This window comes from Cyrtonyx montezumae, unplaced genomic scaffold, assembly GCF_038088225.1.
Source record: "Cyrtonyx montezumae isolate F1298 unplaced genomic scaffold, pur_monq_1.0 scaffold_47, whole genome shotgun sequence".
NCBI lineage: Eukaryota > Metazoa > Chordata > Aves > Galliformes > Odontophoridae > Cyrtonyx > Cyrtonyx montezumae.
In genome coordinates, this window is record NW_027072053.1 from 894534 (window position 1) to 913186 (window position 18653).

Below are 18653 nucleotides of genomic sequence, written 5' to 3' on the forward strand. Positions count from 1 at the left end.
GCAACCTCCTTGGAACTGAAGCTAATAAATCAAATAAATGGGAGAGGGAGTATTTGAAAAGCGAAGGCCTTGCTCTGCTGGGATGATGCAATGAACAGTATCCCTCTGCACACAGACATCTGGTGCTGTGTCTGCCCGGTTCCCTTGTTCTTGTGCTCGGTGGAGCCTGTCTGTGAAGGATGCAGCACAGAGGATAAAGCGTCTGTGATATGGAGCCCTAGAAGAGGGATAGAGACAGAGCAGTAAGGAGCTGGAAATCAGGAGGGAAATGAAAACAAGAAGCCTAACTGCAAGGCGAAATGGTGAACCCCTTTATCAAATAGCAAAGTTGTAAAGCAGCTCATTGAATGCCGCTGGACAAATGTCTGCTCTTGATGAATCCATAATCATGATTGCTTCTGGACTGAGTGCAACGGGACTTGGAGTGCTGAGTTGGACAGCACTCAGAGCACTGACCTGTAACGGCGTGCCCAGCAGCTGCTGCCTTCTGCCGCTCCTCCCCTCAATCCTTCAGCGGCAGCAGCAGAATTGTGCATGGTCTCCCCCAGGCTGTTCACTGGGCAGGACTGGAAATAAACGCCGGCTCATCAGGTGGCGAGGAGCGCAGGGTTACGGGTAGCCGTACTTGTCGGCTGTGGCCATGTCTATCTCACACTGCACGAGGAACTGCATGGAGCCGATCTTCATCTGGTGGGCCGCCCGCTCCCGTCGGTCCCGGGCCAGCTTCTTCAAGCGCTCCCGCTCAGGCCGCTGCTTGGCTGTGATGGGCAGCGACTCCTGCAGTGGTGTGGGTGCCCCACGGCCACCCAGCCTGGGCCCCACGCGGGGCACAACGTCCACGGAGTGCTGTGGCCGAGGCTGCTGCTGGTGCAGCTGTGAGGGTGGGTCCCTCGGCAGCGGTGCGCTCCTCAGCAGGCAGCTCGGCGCCGTCCTCTTGGCAGCGTCCTGCTCTCTGGCCGTGCTGTCTGCTGGTGCCGGCGCTGCCCCGTCTGTGCTGCCGCGTTAGGGCCGGGGGGAAGCAGGCCCAGCGCTGGGTGCGGGTTGGGGCTGCACGGAGGGTGGCTGGCGCACCGGCCCCACCGCAGTCCCCCTGTGCCCCAGTGGGTGCACAGCCTGGATGGAGTCCAGCAGGTGTCTGTGCAGCTCGCTGGCAGGGCCCGCTCGCCCACTGCTGCTGCCTCCTGCGCTGACCCCAGCCAGCTTCATTTGGCGCGGGTGTTTGCAGCCTTCTCTTTCTTTCCTTTCCTTCCACGGCGGCAGCTTTCTTTTCTTGGCTGGGGTGCTGCTGGTGGGCTGCTCGTGCCGGGAGCTCTCCCCTTTCTGGGGGCTGCCAGCAGGTGCAGGGCGCTTGGCCCGCTTGGTGCTGCCCCTGTTTTTCTTTTCTGCCACCCGGCAGGGGACAGAGCCCGGTGACGGCGGGGAGTGGGCCTGAACCCCCTGAGGCCGCCATTCCTGCACCTCCTCCGTGGGCTGCATAGGTTGGGCTGAGGGAGGTGTGGGGATAATGAGGGGGGTTGTCTGTGGGCTGAGCTGCGCACCCACTGGTGACACAGCGACCACCCGCAGTGCAGCTCAGGCAGGAGCCCGGGGGATGGTGGAAGCCCCCAGAAGGGGTCAGTGGGGGTCACGATGGCCTCCAGTCCCTCCATGCTGAGCTCTCTGTTGTCCAGGGGGATGTGAGGGAGCTCAGAGATGAAGCATTCAGGGGCAGGGCTGCTGGGGTTCTCCTGGGGGACCTCGACAGCTCTTGCCACATCTGAAAAGGCAAGCACATCCCCTAAAATGGAGATGATAGCCTTCCCACATCACTGTGTACAAACATGCCCCTGTGGGCTCTGCAGCCCCCGGACTCACTTTTGATCCATGAGAACAGACCGTAAATGTCTTTGACGTCGTCCGGCACATCCAAACTAGTCATCACTGCTGGAACGGTAAGAAAATCTCCAAAGGGTCAATGCCAGCTCTTCCCACTGTGTTCGCGGTAAGGGATCTTAGGGTAATGGGTGAACACTGGGTTCATAGCACAGATCAGAACTAAAAAGGTAACTGTAAATCCCAAGGGATTAAGACCCCCAACAACACAAAGGGACAACAGTCCCAGGAAAGGACAGACAGAAAGCCTTAGTAGGAGACTGTGCACCAAGCCCAGATGTCTGTTGTGTGTCTGTACCTCTCTTGGGTGCAGTGTCACACTCCGTGCTCATCCCCTGGCTTTCTGCAAGGCTGCGCTTCCAAGGAAGGCTGCTTGCATCAGCTTCTGCCAGAAAGCAGACAAGAAATACATGGAGAGCATCTCTTTGGAGGACGATATCAGCACAGCCAGCCACAAACTTCTCATCTTCAAACATAGTTTATTCAATGTGCCCTTCTGCTGTAACATAGTTGTGCCACTTCTGCATTCAGCATGGATGTGGAGCGAACATTCTCCTCCATCGCACACACCCCTTCATGCAGCCCCATTTAGAGGCAGGTACCCACACCACAGCTCACAAGAGGTTCTTACCTGTGGGGGCTTTCCAGTTCCCCCCATGCCCGGCACAATCCCACAGACGTGCAGGCTCCATCCCTACAACAACAGATCGTGTGTTGATTTCACAGACACCAGCAGCCAGCAGCAGCCGCACAGAGGGGTGCCGCTGGAGCTGGAACTCCTCCCCAGCCCAGCTTTTCTTCTGAGACAGCTCGCGGCGACCACCCAGCACCATGCCCAGCTCACCTGCTCGGCCTGCTCAGCCTAAGCTGCGTTCAGTTCACACACACACCACAGCGGTGCTTCTGATGGGCTGCCCCAGGATGATCTCTTCCAAGAAGGCCCAGAGCTCAGTCTCAGTGTGCAGCACGCTCACCAGAGCACCAGCTCTGCTCACCTCCTGTGGGACAAATGCTCCCACCCCAGCAACGACTGTGACCTCGGTGAGTTCTCCCATCGCTTCTGTGCCTTCATCGTAAGCAAAGGGCGTGGTCATCTTCGCGGTACCAAATTTTAGGAAACCAACATCAGAGTCACCCAATGGGGTTATCTGAAGTCAAATAACAGAGAAATTAATAAGATGACTCTTGTGCAGCTAGCTCGGGTCATCCTCTCGCTCAGGCACTGCACAATGGGACCCAGGAGACATTGGCCCTGTTTCCAGCTTGGAGGCCGGAAGGATTTGGGCTTCCAAGCAATCAGCAAGCATTGGAAGGAGCTGGCCCTCTGGGTTCAATGGGACCAGACAAGTCCTTCTTGGGAAGCCAGCTCGGCAGAGGTAGCAGCACTCTGCTCTTGAGCTCACTTAACTCAGTTGCAAAAACAACTGAGTAAGTGATTCCACTTAACTGAGTTGCAAAAACAAATTTTCTGAGTTAAGTGCAGCCCCAAACCCCAGCTCTAAATCCTTGCTATTTCCCCCCCAAAGTCTAGCCCCTAGTCTTTCCTATTCCACCCTGCTTCCTCCCCCAAGTCCTCACTATTTCCTCCCACACAGTGGTCCCAAACCCTCACTATTTTCTCCCATACTCTAGTCCCAAATCCTCACTATTACCTCCAAACTAGGGCCCATAAATCCTGCAATTTCACCCCAGACTGTAGTGCCAAATACTGGCTATGTCACCCTGTTTGTGGTGTTGCGGTGTTGATGCCGGTATTCCACATCAGAGCATCACGCAGCAGTGAAGGAGTTAATGCTGTGGGAGCAGCAGAGGGGCGGAGCTCCGCGTTCCTCAGGGCTGCCGTGGAGGTTCAGCACGTGTGCTGCCCCTGCAGTTTCCTCCTTAACGTCAGCTCACGGCTTTTGGTTTGGAAACTTTCTCTCAATTGTTCAATTTTATTATATTTAGTAAAGTTACTGTTCCTTCTCAGATCGTGCCGTTGTTTTTGTAGACCCATCTCTTCCCGCTGTTTCCCCCTCTCCCCGGAGCGCGGCTCTGCTCGGGCGGCCGCGTGGCCACTGATGCAGTTCTTTTTTCTTTTTCTCTCCTCTCTCCCCTCTCGGTTTCCCTTGGGTCACTGTCACGGATAACACCGTGACACACCCCGAGCTCCAGACAGAATCCTGGCTGTTTCACCCTGAGCTCCAGTCCCAAATCCTCACTAATTCATCCCAAACTCCTGTCCCATGTCCTCGCTGCTTCCCCCCAAACCTCTACAATTTCACCCCAAACTCCAACACTAAATTCTCAGTGCTTTACTCCAAATTCTTGCCCCTTCTCCTTGCTATTCCAGCCCAAATTCCTGCCCTGAAGTCTCACAATTTCCTTCCAAACGGTAATCCCCAATCCTCATTATTACCCTCAAACTCTGGCCCTAAATTCTGCAATTTCACTCCATTCAGAAGGGCCAAATCCTGGCTGTTATTTCATGGCAGGCTCCAGTCCCGAAACCTGGCTATTTCACCCCAGGCTCCAGTCCTGAATCCTGGCTATTTCACCCCAAACTCCAGCCTCTAACCCTCGCTATTTCGTTCTAAACTGCTGACCAAACCCCTCAGTATCTTGTCTCAGAAATCAGTTCCCAGATCCTTGCTGCCTCAACCCAATCTCCAGCTCCAAATCCTCACACTTTCACAATTAATTCCAACCCCAAATCACTGGTACTACACATCAGACTCCAGGCCCAACCCCTCTGAATTTCACCTCGAAGTCCAGCCCTAAATAGTCACTCTTTCACACCAAGGTCTAGCCCATGTTCTTCCTATTCCATCCCAGATTCCGACCCCAAGCCCTCACTGTTTTCCTCTTACACAGCAGTCCCTTACCCTCACTATCACCCAACTCAGGCCCAAAATCCTTGCTCTTTCACCACAGTCTCCAGCACCAAGTCCTCACTGTTTCAGCCCAAGCTCCAGTCCCAGAATCCCTGCTATTTCACTCCATAAGTTAGTCACAAATTCTTGCTATTTAACTCTTCCCCATCCCCCCAAAAAAACACAAAAACCCAGCCCCAAACCCCCACTGCCTCTACGCTGATCTCAAGCCCCAAATCCTCACACTTTCACAATTAAAACCCTCAAACTCTGCCCCTAAATCCTTGCAATTTCACCCCATTGTGAAGGGCCAAGTCCTGGCTATTTCACACCAGGCTCCAGTCCTGAATCCTGGCTATTTCACCCCATTCTTTAGTCCTGAATTCTTGCCTATGAATTCAGTCCCAAACCCTCACTCTCTCCCCTTAAACTGCTGCCCTAAATCCTAACTATTTCACCCCAAATTGCAGCTGCAAACCCTCACCATTTCCTCCCAAACAGGAGTCCAAAGTCTTCCTTATTGCCCTCACACTCAAGACCTAATTCTTTCCATTTCCAGCCCAGGCTCAAGTGCCAGATCTAGCTAATTCCTTCCAAACTCCATCCCAGCTTCTTAATATTCCACACCAGGCTACAGCCTTAAATTTTCCTTATTTCACCCAAAACTACTGTCCCACGTTTTCACTCTTTCACTCCAAATTCGAGTCCCGAACCTACACTCATTCACCGCAAACTTTAGTCCCTGTAATGGAGCGAATGCTGAGAGTCTCTGTACATAGCTTTCCTTGGATTAATTAACGAATGAATGTTAGTTAGTTTTCCCCTCCTCTCGTGCTTGTGACTCGGTGTTGTTCCACTGTCACGGGAAGGAAGAGGGGATGAAACGCGAGGGAGTGGGGTGCGGGCGCTCATGAACGCAGAGGGAGAAGCGGATTCCGCGGTGTGCGCTGCCCCCGCGCGGCCGATGCTTGGAACTGCAGCAGCCGGGGTTTGGGCCTCCGGGCAGCAGAGCGCATGCGCGCCGAAACGCAGAAGCGGCGTACACGAGTTGCGGCCGCTCTGTGCAACGAGTCCGCTAGTCTCGATGGTGGTCGGTCCTCCGAGTGATAGCGCGCATGCGCACCGGGACGTGGAAGTGGCGTTAAGCGAATTGCGGCCGCTCTGCGCAGCGAGTTTGCGTATCTCGATGGTAGCCGGGCCTCAGGACTGTAGTGCGCATGCGCAAGAGATTCCTCTGAAGAGCGCCGGACTTTTCGAAAGGATGAGGTGCGGGCGAGCAGTCGAGTGTCAGGCTGCCGGCTCAGCGACATTCTCCCTTCTCATTTTGAGCTCCGTCCACGTTCACATCCCGGGATCGCACCGAACGGGCTCACAGCCGCCCCCGAGCGCATCGCGGCGTCCGATTCGCTCCGCGCCGCCGTGGACGTCCATGTCCCCCCCAGCCCCGCGCCGCCCGCGAGCTGTTAACGAGAGCTGTCAGCAGCGCTGGAGCAGCACGAGCGATGCGGCGCCGTCATGGCACACCGCCGAGTTTCCCAGGAGCTTCGGATTCTTTTTGGAAAACAGAATGCCTAAGGATTAAAATTAAGTTCTCTGACCACTCTGTTACCATCCAGTAGGATGCACTACGTTAACACTGCTACGCGAGTTTAAACTGACAAATGTAGAGGCAATTTATTTAGTCTCAGGCATTTTTACGTTTGTCCAACGTAAAAAAAATCCCAAATAGTTCACCTACATTCTAGCAATTCTGTAAGATAAATCTGAAATTCACTGAAACTTTAGCACGGTTAAAGAGGCTTACTAAGATCACACTAGGGCTTACAATGTCTAATAAAAAGGGAGGATTTACAATGTAATAACAAGAACACAAATTACATCATCACATACCGTAAGTTTGACATTGCCATACTTTTTTCTCTGGTGCAGCCAGAGAATTTTTAGAAGGAGATGGCGTCCTTGGTGTTGAGCCCAGCAGAGATCTTCTAATCGTGTGCGTCCAAAAACCACTAAACATAGAAATCTGTTCACACGTGTTTAAATATTTTACTTTATTATCACTATATATTTATACATTATACTATTTATTACTATATTAATATTTTAATTTACAACAGTAATTTCATAAAATGAATCTACAAGTCAATTGTATTTAAATACCTGAATTTACACTGTAGATATCACCACTATTTATCATTAATTATTGCAATCACAATGAAATTTCCCTAGCTATATATAAAAATCAGAAATTAGTTTTGTTCTGCATATTAAAAAAGGAAAAAATAACAGAGTACAAGTCTAACTTGTCTCACTGCTAAGTTAAATAGAAAGCCAATTTACATTAGCATTAACAATATACAAATATTGACATGTTGTGGTTTATAAAACTAAATCATACTGTATATATAGGTAGAGTAATTTCTTAACGTTTAGAAAAAAACTTGCTTTTATTTAAGCAATGCCAACAGATGCTTATTGTAATTAATAACAGGTTGTGGTGAGGAGGGGGTGGGCCTCTTCTCCCTGATAAATAATGACAGGACGAGAGGGAATGGCCACAAGTTGCACCGGGAAAGATTTAGATTAGACCTGAGGAAACATTTTTTCTCTGAAAGAGTGGTCAGGCACTGGGATGGCCTGCCTAGGGAGGTGGGTGAGGCACCATCCCTAGCGCTGTTCAAGAAGCGTTTAGATGAGGTGCTAAGGGATTTGATTTAGTAGTTGGGTAGGGATAGTGATAGGAGGATGGTTGGACTAGATGATCTTGTAGGTCCTTTCCAACCTAATGAACCTATGAACCTATGAACTGACTATTGCCCAGCATGCAATCTCTTCCTCTTAGGATAGCAGGTGGATTGATATATTTAGTTAAATTTGGAGTAGTTGGAAAAACTGCTTCTTCCTCACCGCTGTTACTGCAGCGTTTTGTGCCATCAGGCATGACACTGACATTTATCTGGCACTCTGCAGCCCGTTCATTGTGTTGAATCCGCTTTAGTTTTAGTGGAGCTGGCTGGTGATGCAATAGCCTCTGAAAGGTCAAAACGGGTGACATCACTCCAAGCTACATGATCCTATGAGACAAGACAAAAAACACCTGAATGCTAGCAGGTTTATCTAAGATTATTTCACAACAGATAAACCAATCGTACAACTCTCTTCCCTCACAGTTTATTTCCTGGATTTTTAAGAATACATAAGCATACGAAAAAACCTTAAATGATAAACCCTTTTCATCCTGTTAAGACAATCTCAGCCAATAGGCATTATGAGCTAAATAGTAACCAGTACTAAACCAACACTGTTTACTAACAGTAAAGAATCCCAGTACTAAAGAATAACACATTTCAGTATCTATTCTAAACACTGAATAGGATTGATAAAGGATATTGAAAAAAAAATAATCTCCTCACGTGTCCATTTCACCCTGTTACATACATGCTTCAGACTTTTTTGCTGTGAGATTGCATAGTAATGATCTGCATGTTGAAAGTCCTCACCTTCTTCACTGTAGAAAACAGGAGAGTAAAGAAGATTAAGACAACTCTGAATAACTAAGTATTAGTTTGGCCTATCTGTCCAATTTCTCAGGATCTCCCCGGAAGAAGGCCTTCCTGACCTTGAGGCAGTCAGCAGCCCCTCCAAAATTAGTGTTGTCCACAAGCTTGTTAGAGATGCATTCAAGTTGTGCATCCGGATCTGTTATGCAAGTACTAAAGAGGCCTGGCCCTGAAATGGGAAATGGCCGCTTCTCAGTAATACCTTAGTCATAAACAGTGTGTTCTGTTGAATCAAAAATACAACTATCAGAAAGGAAACAATTCTGTTTTTAACTGATCTTTGTCTCCTCTGATAAGGTCTCCTCTGAGCCTCCTTTTCTCCAGACTAAACAATCCCAGCTCCCTCATCCGCTCCTCATAAGACTTGTGCTCCAGACCCCTCACCAGTTGTGTTGCCCTTTTCTGAACTGAGCTGGGCACCAAGCTCCTCTTTTTCACATGCATCCAGGACCAGTGATTTTCTGACTTTTTTAGAAGAATTGTGCTGCAAAAAATGTTTTAAAAATTTTTTAAAAGATGCACTGTAACATATAATTGTGCAGGCTTTTCATGTTTAAACTGTATGGAATATTCACATGCGTAAATATGTGGCCACCATGAATCTTTTAGAAAGCCTCATCGTATTGGTGTGTGGCAAGCTAAGACAGAATTACTCGCTTGCTTATATTCACATAAAGCAAACTGAAGCCTGGAAGTTCCTTGCAGTTCAGTGCAGAGAGCTCAAAATGCTGATTTAAAGGGAAGTATAACATGATAGCCTGTTGGGTATATGAGGGAAGCTGGTTTTTAGAAGTGTGTTGAATGGTGGTGTCTGTTCTAACTTGAGAATTAAAGTCATAACCATTAATTATTATAAAGCACAGATTTATGGCTTATTTTATTTTTTTCCACTTGTGCATGATGTATAGGAAAAAAATATTCCCAAATAATACTAAAATAGCAAAATCTTTGGAACTAACTCGTTTTGCTTCTCATTGATGACAGAAGTTTATTTTTGAGTTTCTTCCTGAAAGACCACAATGAAACTCAGTCGTTTTTCAAAGTGCCTTTTATGGGAAATGGGCACAGAAGATGAGGATAATGATATTGTAGAAAAATCTATCCAGTCTGAACATATTTTCAGAAACAACTGCAGGCAGTTGTTGCATTGTTGCTTTTTTCTTCTTTCCATTCTGTTCCCTAATATTATGCAATATTTCTGCTACTGCAAACTCCTTATCTAAAGTCACAAAGAATGAGTTGGGATTGATACGTTGACATGTAATAACTTCTGTTCGTGAAACTGTTAAATGCTTCTGGGATCTGCTCTGCCCTCCCAATTACAAAACAGAAAGTTAATTTTGTGAATTTGACATGCACAAAATCTCAGCACTAAGAATTTTTCTTTTGGAAACAAAGCAGAATTAGAAATCTGTTTTCACAAGCATAGGTAAGTTTTTTTCCTTCAAAAGTCACCAATGTTGAGATTGGAATACTCACTCGGGGTTTCTCTTTTACATCACTAAAAACAATTGACTGAACAGTTGATTCAGTGTTTGCAAAATCACTGCATTGTTAAATGAAGGAAACAAAACTAGAGACATAAATATAATATATACATATTTCTCTATATATAATTGCAACCCCATTTTCAGTCAACATAAATTATCTGCAATTTTTCAAACAGAATGTGAAGAGTTGCCATCAGATGTTCAACTCAAAAGCATGACAGTGTCTCTTCAACAGACTTTCAGAAGCCATTTCTTACCAAAGAAAGACATCCCTTATTTCGCCCTTACGCCTTATTCCTGTCATCACTGTCAGGCAGTACGTACATATGTGAACAACTCTATTCAAGGATGAAGCACAGGATCAGTAAAATTTCATCACAAATCTGACGAACACCTTCAGAGTTCACTAAGAACTGCAGCCACTGCCAGTGAAACAGACATTGATAGATTCACACAAACATGGTCATATCCCACCCATGTTATGGTGATGTTGCTCTCTTTTGTTTTAATAAAAAATGTTCAGAAATAAAACATTTTGTTCCTTATGTACAATAATTATATGATATACTTTATATGTGGCCCAATACAACTCCTCTTCAGACAACTGGCCTGGGCAGTGTAAGATTGGATTGAACTCCAATTTAAGAGGAGTCTAAATAAGCTTTAGTTAATACTTCAATGGCATATTTCAATTTTTATTTTAGAACGATATATCATATGGCAGCCAAGTAGGAAAGAAAAATCACTGTTTCTGTGCATTTACAAATATATAATCACATTTTAATTCATTTCAATTTTTACTTTAAGTTTGTTAGAATAACATGAAATCTTTAAGGAAATCCATGAAGGTGGATAAGACCTACTGAAACTTCTTCCACATTATCCTCTCTCTGGAAATCTTGCCAGTGTATATCACTGCCTGACCATGCTAACAACTCATCTATCTACACTGAATGAATTTTCAAAAACAATGCTTTTCTGATGCCAAGATGTAGTAATAGATCTGCTATGATGCTAGAGGATCAGCAAGTGAAAAGTGAAGAAAATTTTTCTACTAAGTTTTGATGCACTAGAAGAAGTTGGGCATGACCTCTGCTGACAGAAAAAAAAGTTCTTGATGGTTTTTAATATGCAGAGCAATGAGACTTTGGCTAAAAAGTTACATATGCACAGATGCCTCTCGCTCATGTTCACACAGCATCAGTTTCAGGAGTTTCTGAACATCTTAAGGTTACCAAAGAACCTGAAGCACAGATTTTAAAATACAACCTAGAGATACCACCTCAAGCTGAAGTCGTATCAGTACCAAATATCAGAGAGCATCTCTTTACCAGCATCGGAGAGCTCTCGGCAGCGGCGGAACAACCTGAGCGACGCAGAGCGCTGTACTCAGTTGCGGTGCAGAGCCGTCCCCGGGAGCGGCACGGAGCCGTCATAGCATGCCACCGAGGTTCCCCGGAGCTGCGGGACGGGCTCTCCCACGCACGGCGGGCACCTCGCCGAGCCCTGCCAGGCGCGGCCACGTTGCTCGGCGCGTACTCGCGTCGGCAGTGCCCCCGTGTGCGCGGTAGCTGCAGTAGCTCCCGGCGGCCACAGGAGGGCGTCAGGAGACGCCTCCGGCCCGTCGCCTGCCCGCCGTTGCCCCGACGCTGTTCGCTATTCAATCCTCACTACTTCAAAATATGCTCCAGCCCCAAAATCTACCAATTTCACCCTAAATTCCAATCACAAGCCTTTGCTGCCTCACCCCAATCTGCAGCCCTTAATCCTCCCACTATCACAATGGACTCCCATCCCAACTCCTCAGCATTTTCTACTCACACTCCAGTCCAAAATCCTCATTGTTTCACCCCATGCTCTATCCGCAAACTCTCACTATTTCCTCACGAACATGAGTCCCAAATCCTCACCAAAACCCTCACATGCAAGACCTCATACCTTGCATTTTCACCCCAGGCTCAAGTGCCAAATCTAGATGATTCACTCACAACTCCATCTTAACTTTTTCCTATTCCACACGAGGCAACAGCCCCAATTTTTCCTTATTTCACAACCCTAAAGAGCTGCCCTGTATCATCACTCTTTCACCCCATCGCCAGTCTTGAATTCTCGCTCATTCGATTCAAGCTCCAGTCCCTCTTGGTACTCTTGGAGACACCTATAATACTCCCCATGAGTCTGTGACTTCAGAATTGCCAGAAGAAGCAAAATACTGCTGAAGCGTTAAGGAGTTCCTGTAAGATCGTGTCCAACAGCCGGTGATGGTCTGCCTGGGACTGCTGGAGCGTAGGACGGACCTGCATCACGTCACCGCGTGCTTCCAGTAAACACCACTGAGCACTGGCCCAAGGAAGAACACGAGCCATACGCCAACCACCACTCATTCCAGATTATATCAGTATGCATTGGATCTCTGTATGAAGGAAGGCTCACCCTATAGTTAACTTGATCAGTGGTTCACATTGTGAAGGAGTTGAGTGTATGGGAACTGTTGAACTGTGGCGTGAAGCACTGATGGATCATGTGAGGTTAGCACAGAGTCAGCTGCAGGAGCGCAGGTGAAGGCAATGCACCTGTGGCTAGAAGGGGTGGAATCTGGCTCCACCTCTCCCAGACCCCATTTAAGGACTGACCACGACTGGGGAAGGATCTTTTGTTGGAGATCCCTCCCCTGTGGAGGTCCAGGTATGCCTTGACCATCAGTGACAGGTGAGCCTTTCCTTATTTACTGGTTGTCTTTATACCACCTGGATAAGTCATACAAAAATATACTGTCCACTCTCCTTATTTTGTGTGGGAACTATTCTCTTGGGGTATTCACTGTACACACCCTAAACTTCAGCTCTAAATCCTTGCTTTTTCACCCTTTTGCCAGCCCCTCATCCTCACTGTCTTTCCCCTATTTTCAGCCCCTTCTCCTCTATGTCTTGCCCTTTTATCTGGCCCTAAATCCTCACTCTCTCACCCCAATGTCTGGCCCTAAGTTCTCCCTCTTCCTCTGAAATCTCCAGGCCCAGATCCTTGCTCTCTCTCTCCAAGACTCCAACCCTAATTCCCTGACCTCTTACCCCAAATTCTCATCTTAAATCTTCACTGTCTCTCCCCAAACTCCTGCCATCAATTCTCGCTATTCCAGCCCTAACTCCGGGCCCCACTCTTCACTATTCCAGCCCTAATTCCAGACACAACTCCCCACTCTTCAAACCCAAATTCTGACCCTAGTTCCTCGATATTCCACCTCAAATTCCATTCCTAAATCCTCGCTATTCCTCCCCATACTCCTGCCCCAGATCCTCCTTATTTTACCTGTAAATCCACCTGTAAGTCATTCCAAATGTCAGCCCTTAATCCTTGCTTTCTCACCCCAAACTCCGGCCAGGGATCCTCACACTGTTCCTCCCCAAACTCCAGTCCTAGATCCTCAACGTTTCACCCCAAACACTTGCCCTAAATCCTCACTCTTCCACCCCCAAACTCCAGCTTTAAATCCTTGCTCTCTCACCCGAAACTCCGGCTGTGAATGCTGACACTCTCTCCCTGAACTCTTGCGGAAACTCCTTACTATACCGCCCCAGCCTCTGTCTTTAAAACCTCGATATTGCTACCCATACTCCCTCCATAATTCCTTGTTGTTCCACCCCAATCTCCATCCCTAACTCCTCACTTTTCCACCCATAAATGCAGCCTTACATCCATGCTATTCCAAAACTGACTACATCCATCTATGTTACTTCTCTCACCCAAAACTCCGGCCCTAATTCCTCACTCTTTCAGCCCAACCTCCAACCCAAACTCTCGCTCTCTCACCCCTAACTGTTGCACTAACTCCTCATTCTTGCCCTTTAAACTCTGGTCCCTGTTCCTTATTCTCTAACCCGAAAAGCCAAACCTAAATCCTCGCTATTCCAGCCCTAATTCTTAAGCAACTCCTCACCATTCCTCCCCAAATTCTGGCCCCATATTCTCTCTTTCTCGCCCTGTTTTCCAGCACTCAATTGTCACTTGCACGCCCTGTTTTCCAGCCCCGATCCTCGCTGTCTCACGCATTTGTCCAGCACCTGATCCTCACTGTCTTGTTCTTATTTCCCGCCCCGAGCCTCCTTTATTCTTCCGAATCTCCGGCCTAAATCCTTGCTGTCTTGACTGGAAATCCACCTCTAAACCATAGCTACTATCTATGATATTGCCTCTGAAATTCCAGTCCCAAACCCGCACTATTTCAACCAATTTCCAGCCCCAAGTTCTTGATATTTCCAGCATACTCCAGCCCAAAGACCTCACTATTTCTTCAATACTTCAAATTTCTTCACTACTTCAAATGCATATCATCCCTATATAACAGAAGAACAGCCACAAACTAGTGGTTTTGGTGTTAGTGTTAGGAGTTAGGGATGGAGTTGGGGTTAGGGTTAGGGGTTGTGGTTGGTTTTGAGGTTGGGGTAGGGTTAGGGTTAGTTTAAGGTTAGGGTTAGGTTTTGGGTTAGGTTTATGGGTACAGGGTTAGGGTTTATGGTTAGATTTAGTGTTAGGGTTGTGGTTAGTGTTAGGGTTAAGGTTAGGTGTTAGGAGTTATGGTTGGGGTTGGTTAGGATAAGGTTTAGGGTTACAGTTAGTGTTAGGTTTAGTGTGTAGCCCTAGGGATAGGGGTTTGGGGTTGGGGTTAGTGTTATAGTTAGGGTTAGGGTTTGGTTTGGGGTAGGGTTAGGGTTGAGTTTAGGGTTAGGCGTTGCGGTTGGGTTTAGTGTAGGGGTAAGGAAAGGGGTGGGGTTAGGGTTAGGGTTTGGGGTAGGGTTAGGGGTAGGGTTATGGTATAGGGTTAAAGATTAGAGTAAGGGTTCAGGGTTATGGTAAGGAGATGAGTTTGGGTTTGGGGTAGGGGCAGGAATAAGGGTAGGGTTAGGTTTAGGATAAGTGTAAGGGTTAGGTTATAGCATTACAGTTTAGGGTAAGAGTTAGGGTTAGGGATAGGGTTAGGGGTTGGGGGTTTGGGTTGGGGTAGGGGTTGGGTTTGGGGTTGGGGTTATGGTTAGTGTTAAGGATAGGGTTAGGGTGAGTGTTGGTTAGCATTAGGGAAAGGTTTAGCGTTATAATTAGGGTATAGTGTTAGGGTTTAGGGTAAGGGTTTAGGTTAGGGTTTGGGTTAGATTTAATGTTAGGGATTAGGGGTTAGTTTGGGGTTGGGTTTGGTTGGGTTAGGGTAGGGTTAGGTTTAGGGTTTGGGTTAGAGTTAGGGTAGGGTTACGGTTAGATTTAGTGTTAGTGTTTAGGGGTTATTATTGATGTTTGATTTGGGTAAGTGTTGGAGCTGGGTTGGGGTTGGGTAGGGGTTGGGATTAGGTTAGGTTTAGGGTTAGGGTTTGGGTTCGGTTTAGGGTTAGGGGATGGGGTTAGTTTGGGGTTGCAGTTAGTGTTAAGGTTAGGTTAAGGGTTAGTCGAGTTTAGGGTTAGGGTTTGGTTTATGGTTAGTGTTATGGTTAGGGTTTGTTTTAGGGTTAGTGTTATGGTTAGGGTAATTTTTAGGGTCTATTGTTAGGGTTTAGTGTTTAGGTTTTGAGTTAGGGTTAGGCTTACAATTTAGAGTAAGTGTTTAAGGTTATGGATAGGGTTAGGGGTAATGGGTTTGGTTTTGGATTGCAGATGGGTTGGAGTTGAAGTTGGGGTTAGTGTTCATGTTAATGAGAGGGTAAGGGTTAGGGTCAGGGTAATTTTTAGGATTAGGGTTAGGGTTGTTAGGGTTAGGGTTAGGTTTGGTTAGGGTTAGGTTTTGGGATCAGGGTTAGGTTTAGGCTTAGGGTTAGTGTTGGGGTTAGTGTTAGGGGTTAGGGGTTAGTTTGGGGTTTGGGTAGGGTTAGGTTTAGAGTTAGGGTTAGGTTTAGGATAAGTTTTAGGGTTAGGATTGGGGTTTGGTTTAGTGTACAGTTAGGGTAAGCTTTAGGGTTTGGGTTAGGGTAAGCATTAGGGTTAGGGGTTAGAGGTTTGGGATGGTATTGGTGTTGATGGGGTTGGAGTTAGGGTTAGGGTTAGGTTTTGTGGTTTGGTTTGGGTTATGGGTAAGGGTAGGTTTAGGAGTAGGGTTATTTTAGGTTTAGGGTTAGGTTTAGGTTGTAGGGTTATAGTTTAGGGTATGGGTAAAGGGTTAGAATTTGTGTTAGGGTTAGGGGTTAGGTGTTAGGGTTGGGGTTGGGTTTGGTTTAGGGTTTGGGTTACGGTTAGGGGTTAGGGTTGGGGTTGGGTTAGGTTTTGGGCAAGGGTTAGTGTTAGGTTTAGAATGTAGTGTTAGGGTTTTGGATTTACTGTTGGGGTTGGGGTTAGGGTATAGTTTTAAAGTTTAGGGTATGGGTTTAGGGTTAGGGGATGGGTTTAGTTTGGAGTTGGGTTTTGGGGTAGGTTTAGGGTTAGTGTCAGGGTTAATGGTTATGGTTAGGATTTGGGTTAGTGTTAAATTTAGGTTTATGGTTAGTGTTAGGGTTAAGGTTTAGGGTAGGGTTAGTGTTAGGGTAAGGGTTAGGTTCAGGGTTAGGGTTTGGGTTAGTCTGAGGGTTAGGTTTAAGGTTAGGGTTAGTTTTAGGGTCAGGGTTAGGTTAAGGATTTGGGTTAGGGTAAGGGGTTGGTTTTTGTATTTGGTTTGGCTTGGGGTTTGGCTTGGGGTTTGGCTTGGGGTTTGGCTTGGGGTTTGGCTTGGGGTTTGGCTTGGGGTTTGGCTTGGGGTTTGGCTTGGGGTTTGGCTTGGGGTTTGGCTTGGGGTTTGGCTTGGGGTTTGGCTTGGGGTATTCTCCATCTCCTTGAAACGAGATGCATTTCAGCCCAACAAAAAGAGCTGGAGGGATGGGATCTGAAACAGAGTGGGCAGAGCAGCAGATACAGCAACCGTGCAGCCCTGACCCCAGATGCTTCTGAGCAACTGCAATTAAATGGTCTTCTGACCTTTGTTTTCTCATTCTTAGTACCCATTTACATTCTGCTGAGTTGTGTGTCTCCTAGATTCTTCTTTACATGTTTACATGTGGTTATTGGGGCTGTTCCCTTATGGGGAAATCTTGTTCAGCTTAAGACATGAGAACTCTTGGAATCAAAGGTTCTGTAGCTCTGACAAGAGATTGATGCCAAAATACTTCTGTGTCTGGTCTTTATTTGCTTTATAAAATAGAGGTGCAGCACTTCACTGTCTCTTGAGTATGAATATTAAAGATCATGAAAATGGGTCCTCATCTAAAGACAGGTTTTAACTATCAGTTTTGGAAGAAAAAGGGCCGCTGTATGGTGCTGCCATAGTGCCAAATGAGTTGAGTGAGGAATCTACATGAAATACTTTCAAAGAACTTTCACAAAATCACAGCCCAAGGCAAACAGGGCTATCCTGTCTTCTAACTGTGTTTCCAGAGGGTGGTTTTACTGTGATTGACAGCAGTTCAGCAGCAGGTCGGGGCAAAAGGCTTTGTATTTTTTTATCAAAGGGAGGCAGTTGCTTGAACAGCAGAGAATTTAAAAGGATTCTTTTTTGACTATTTCTTTTGGTATTAAACATCACACTGTTGTGAGGGAGGAAAAGCTCATGGTCCAAATCTGTGGAAGCTGGCAGCAGTGAAGGAGAGGGAATCTTTGCAGAACACTGAGCAGGGTTCCTTGGAGAGAGCAGTAAGTAATTCTGCTTTCTTTTGCTTCTCTTTTCTTTCCTGCTGTTTTAAATATCATCCTTTTCTAGCATGCCATTAGCACGCAGTCCCTTCCACCTTTCTGCTGGAAAGTACCAACCAGAAAAGCTCCTTCCCATTGCTGTGGTCAGTGGGAGCCCAGCTGTGCTGTGCGCTGCAGAAGTGCCTCTGAAGGTTGGTGACACGTTCAGAGCACTGGCTAGGCTCTGCAAAGCCTGCCCTTTGGTGGAGTTTGTCTTGTTTGTGCTTTGGAATTGCCTGGGAATTTCTTTAACAGGGCATTTGTCCCAGCAGACCAAGTGGGCCTGATGGTGCTTACACACGAGAGCTCACCGATACCATCCAGTGTAGGGTATGCTGTGACTTACAGCCCGAGTGTGATCTTTCTCCCATGATTTTGTTGAAGGAGGAGTTGCTCTTGACTGCTTGAGGAGTGGAAGAATTTGGAAGCAGCTCATTCTTATTAAAGAAAAACCCTGGGTGGCTTTTGAGCAGCTTTCAGACTCCAATATTTATGCAGTGTGCAAGAGAGGAGAAAACTGCATGGTTTTGTTTTCTCTCTATTTAGTTAACAGTAATGCTTAAGTTTTGTTTCTGAAGCAGCACAGCTGCCTTCTGTTCCCAAATGCATCTGCAGCACTGAGGCAATCTGACTGGAAGAAAACCCATTAGAGAGGTCTCAAGGCTGGGGGTTTGTTTGGGCAAAATCACAATGCAGGGGTTTTTTTTGTTTTGTTTTTTTTTTTTGCAGTCTATGGATTAATGTTCTCCCTGTTATGCAGCAGGGGGATGGGTGATTTGGATAGCAAGTCTCCTGGGCAGCAAACAGCTTCACCAAAAGCTAACTCAGTTGCTAAGTCTTCTCTCTGTTTTCTGTCTAGACTTTTCTCTATTCCCTTTGCTGCTTTCCTTCCTTTCCTCTGAGCCTTCATTTCCCTCTGTACAGATTAACAGTGTCCTGCTGCCTTCCACTTCTTTTCTGGGATGAGTTTTCCAGGGCTGGACCTCAGCAGTGCTGTGAGCTCTGTTGGGGCCAATGGAGGAAAAGGAGATCTCAGGAGTGCCCTCTGTGCGGTGGTTTGCAGAGCTCACCTTGTGTCTGGTCGGACCAGGTTTGGCACCGTGTTGTGACACTGTCCAAGAGATGTCACTACCACCTCAGTGTGCACAGTGGTTTTGCAGCTCTTTGCTGCGATGGTGTGAAATGAGTGAAGTGTAAACTTAGAG

At 47.0% G+C, this 18653-nt stretch overlaps 1 protein-coding gene across 1 annotated transcript; it reads right to left on the minus strand.

The window, feature by feature from the left end:
* Positions 1 to 609: 609 nt before the first annotated feature.
* LOC136055721 (serine/arginine repetitive matrix protein 1-like) lies at positions 610 to 1905 on the minus strand. Its single transcript, XM_065747583.1, is given in 3 exon segments — positions 610 to 1247; positions 1250 to 1781; positions 1783 to 1905. Coding segments are annotated over 3 exon segments (1293 nt in total).
* Positions 1906 to 18653: the final 16748 nt, after the last annotated feature.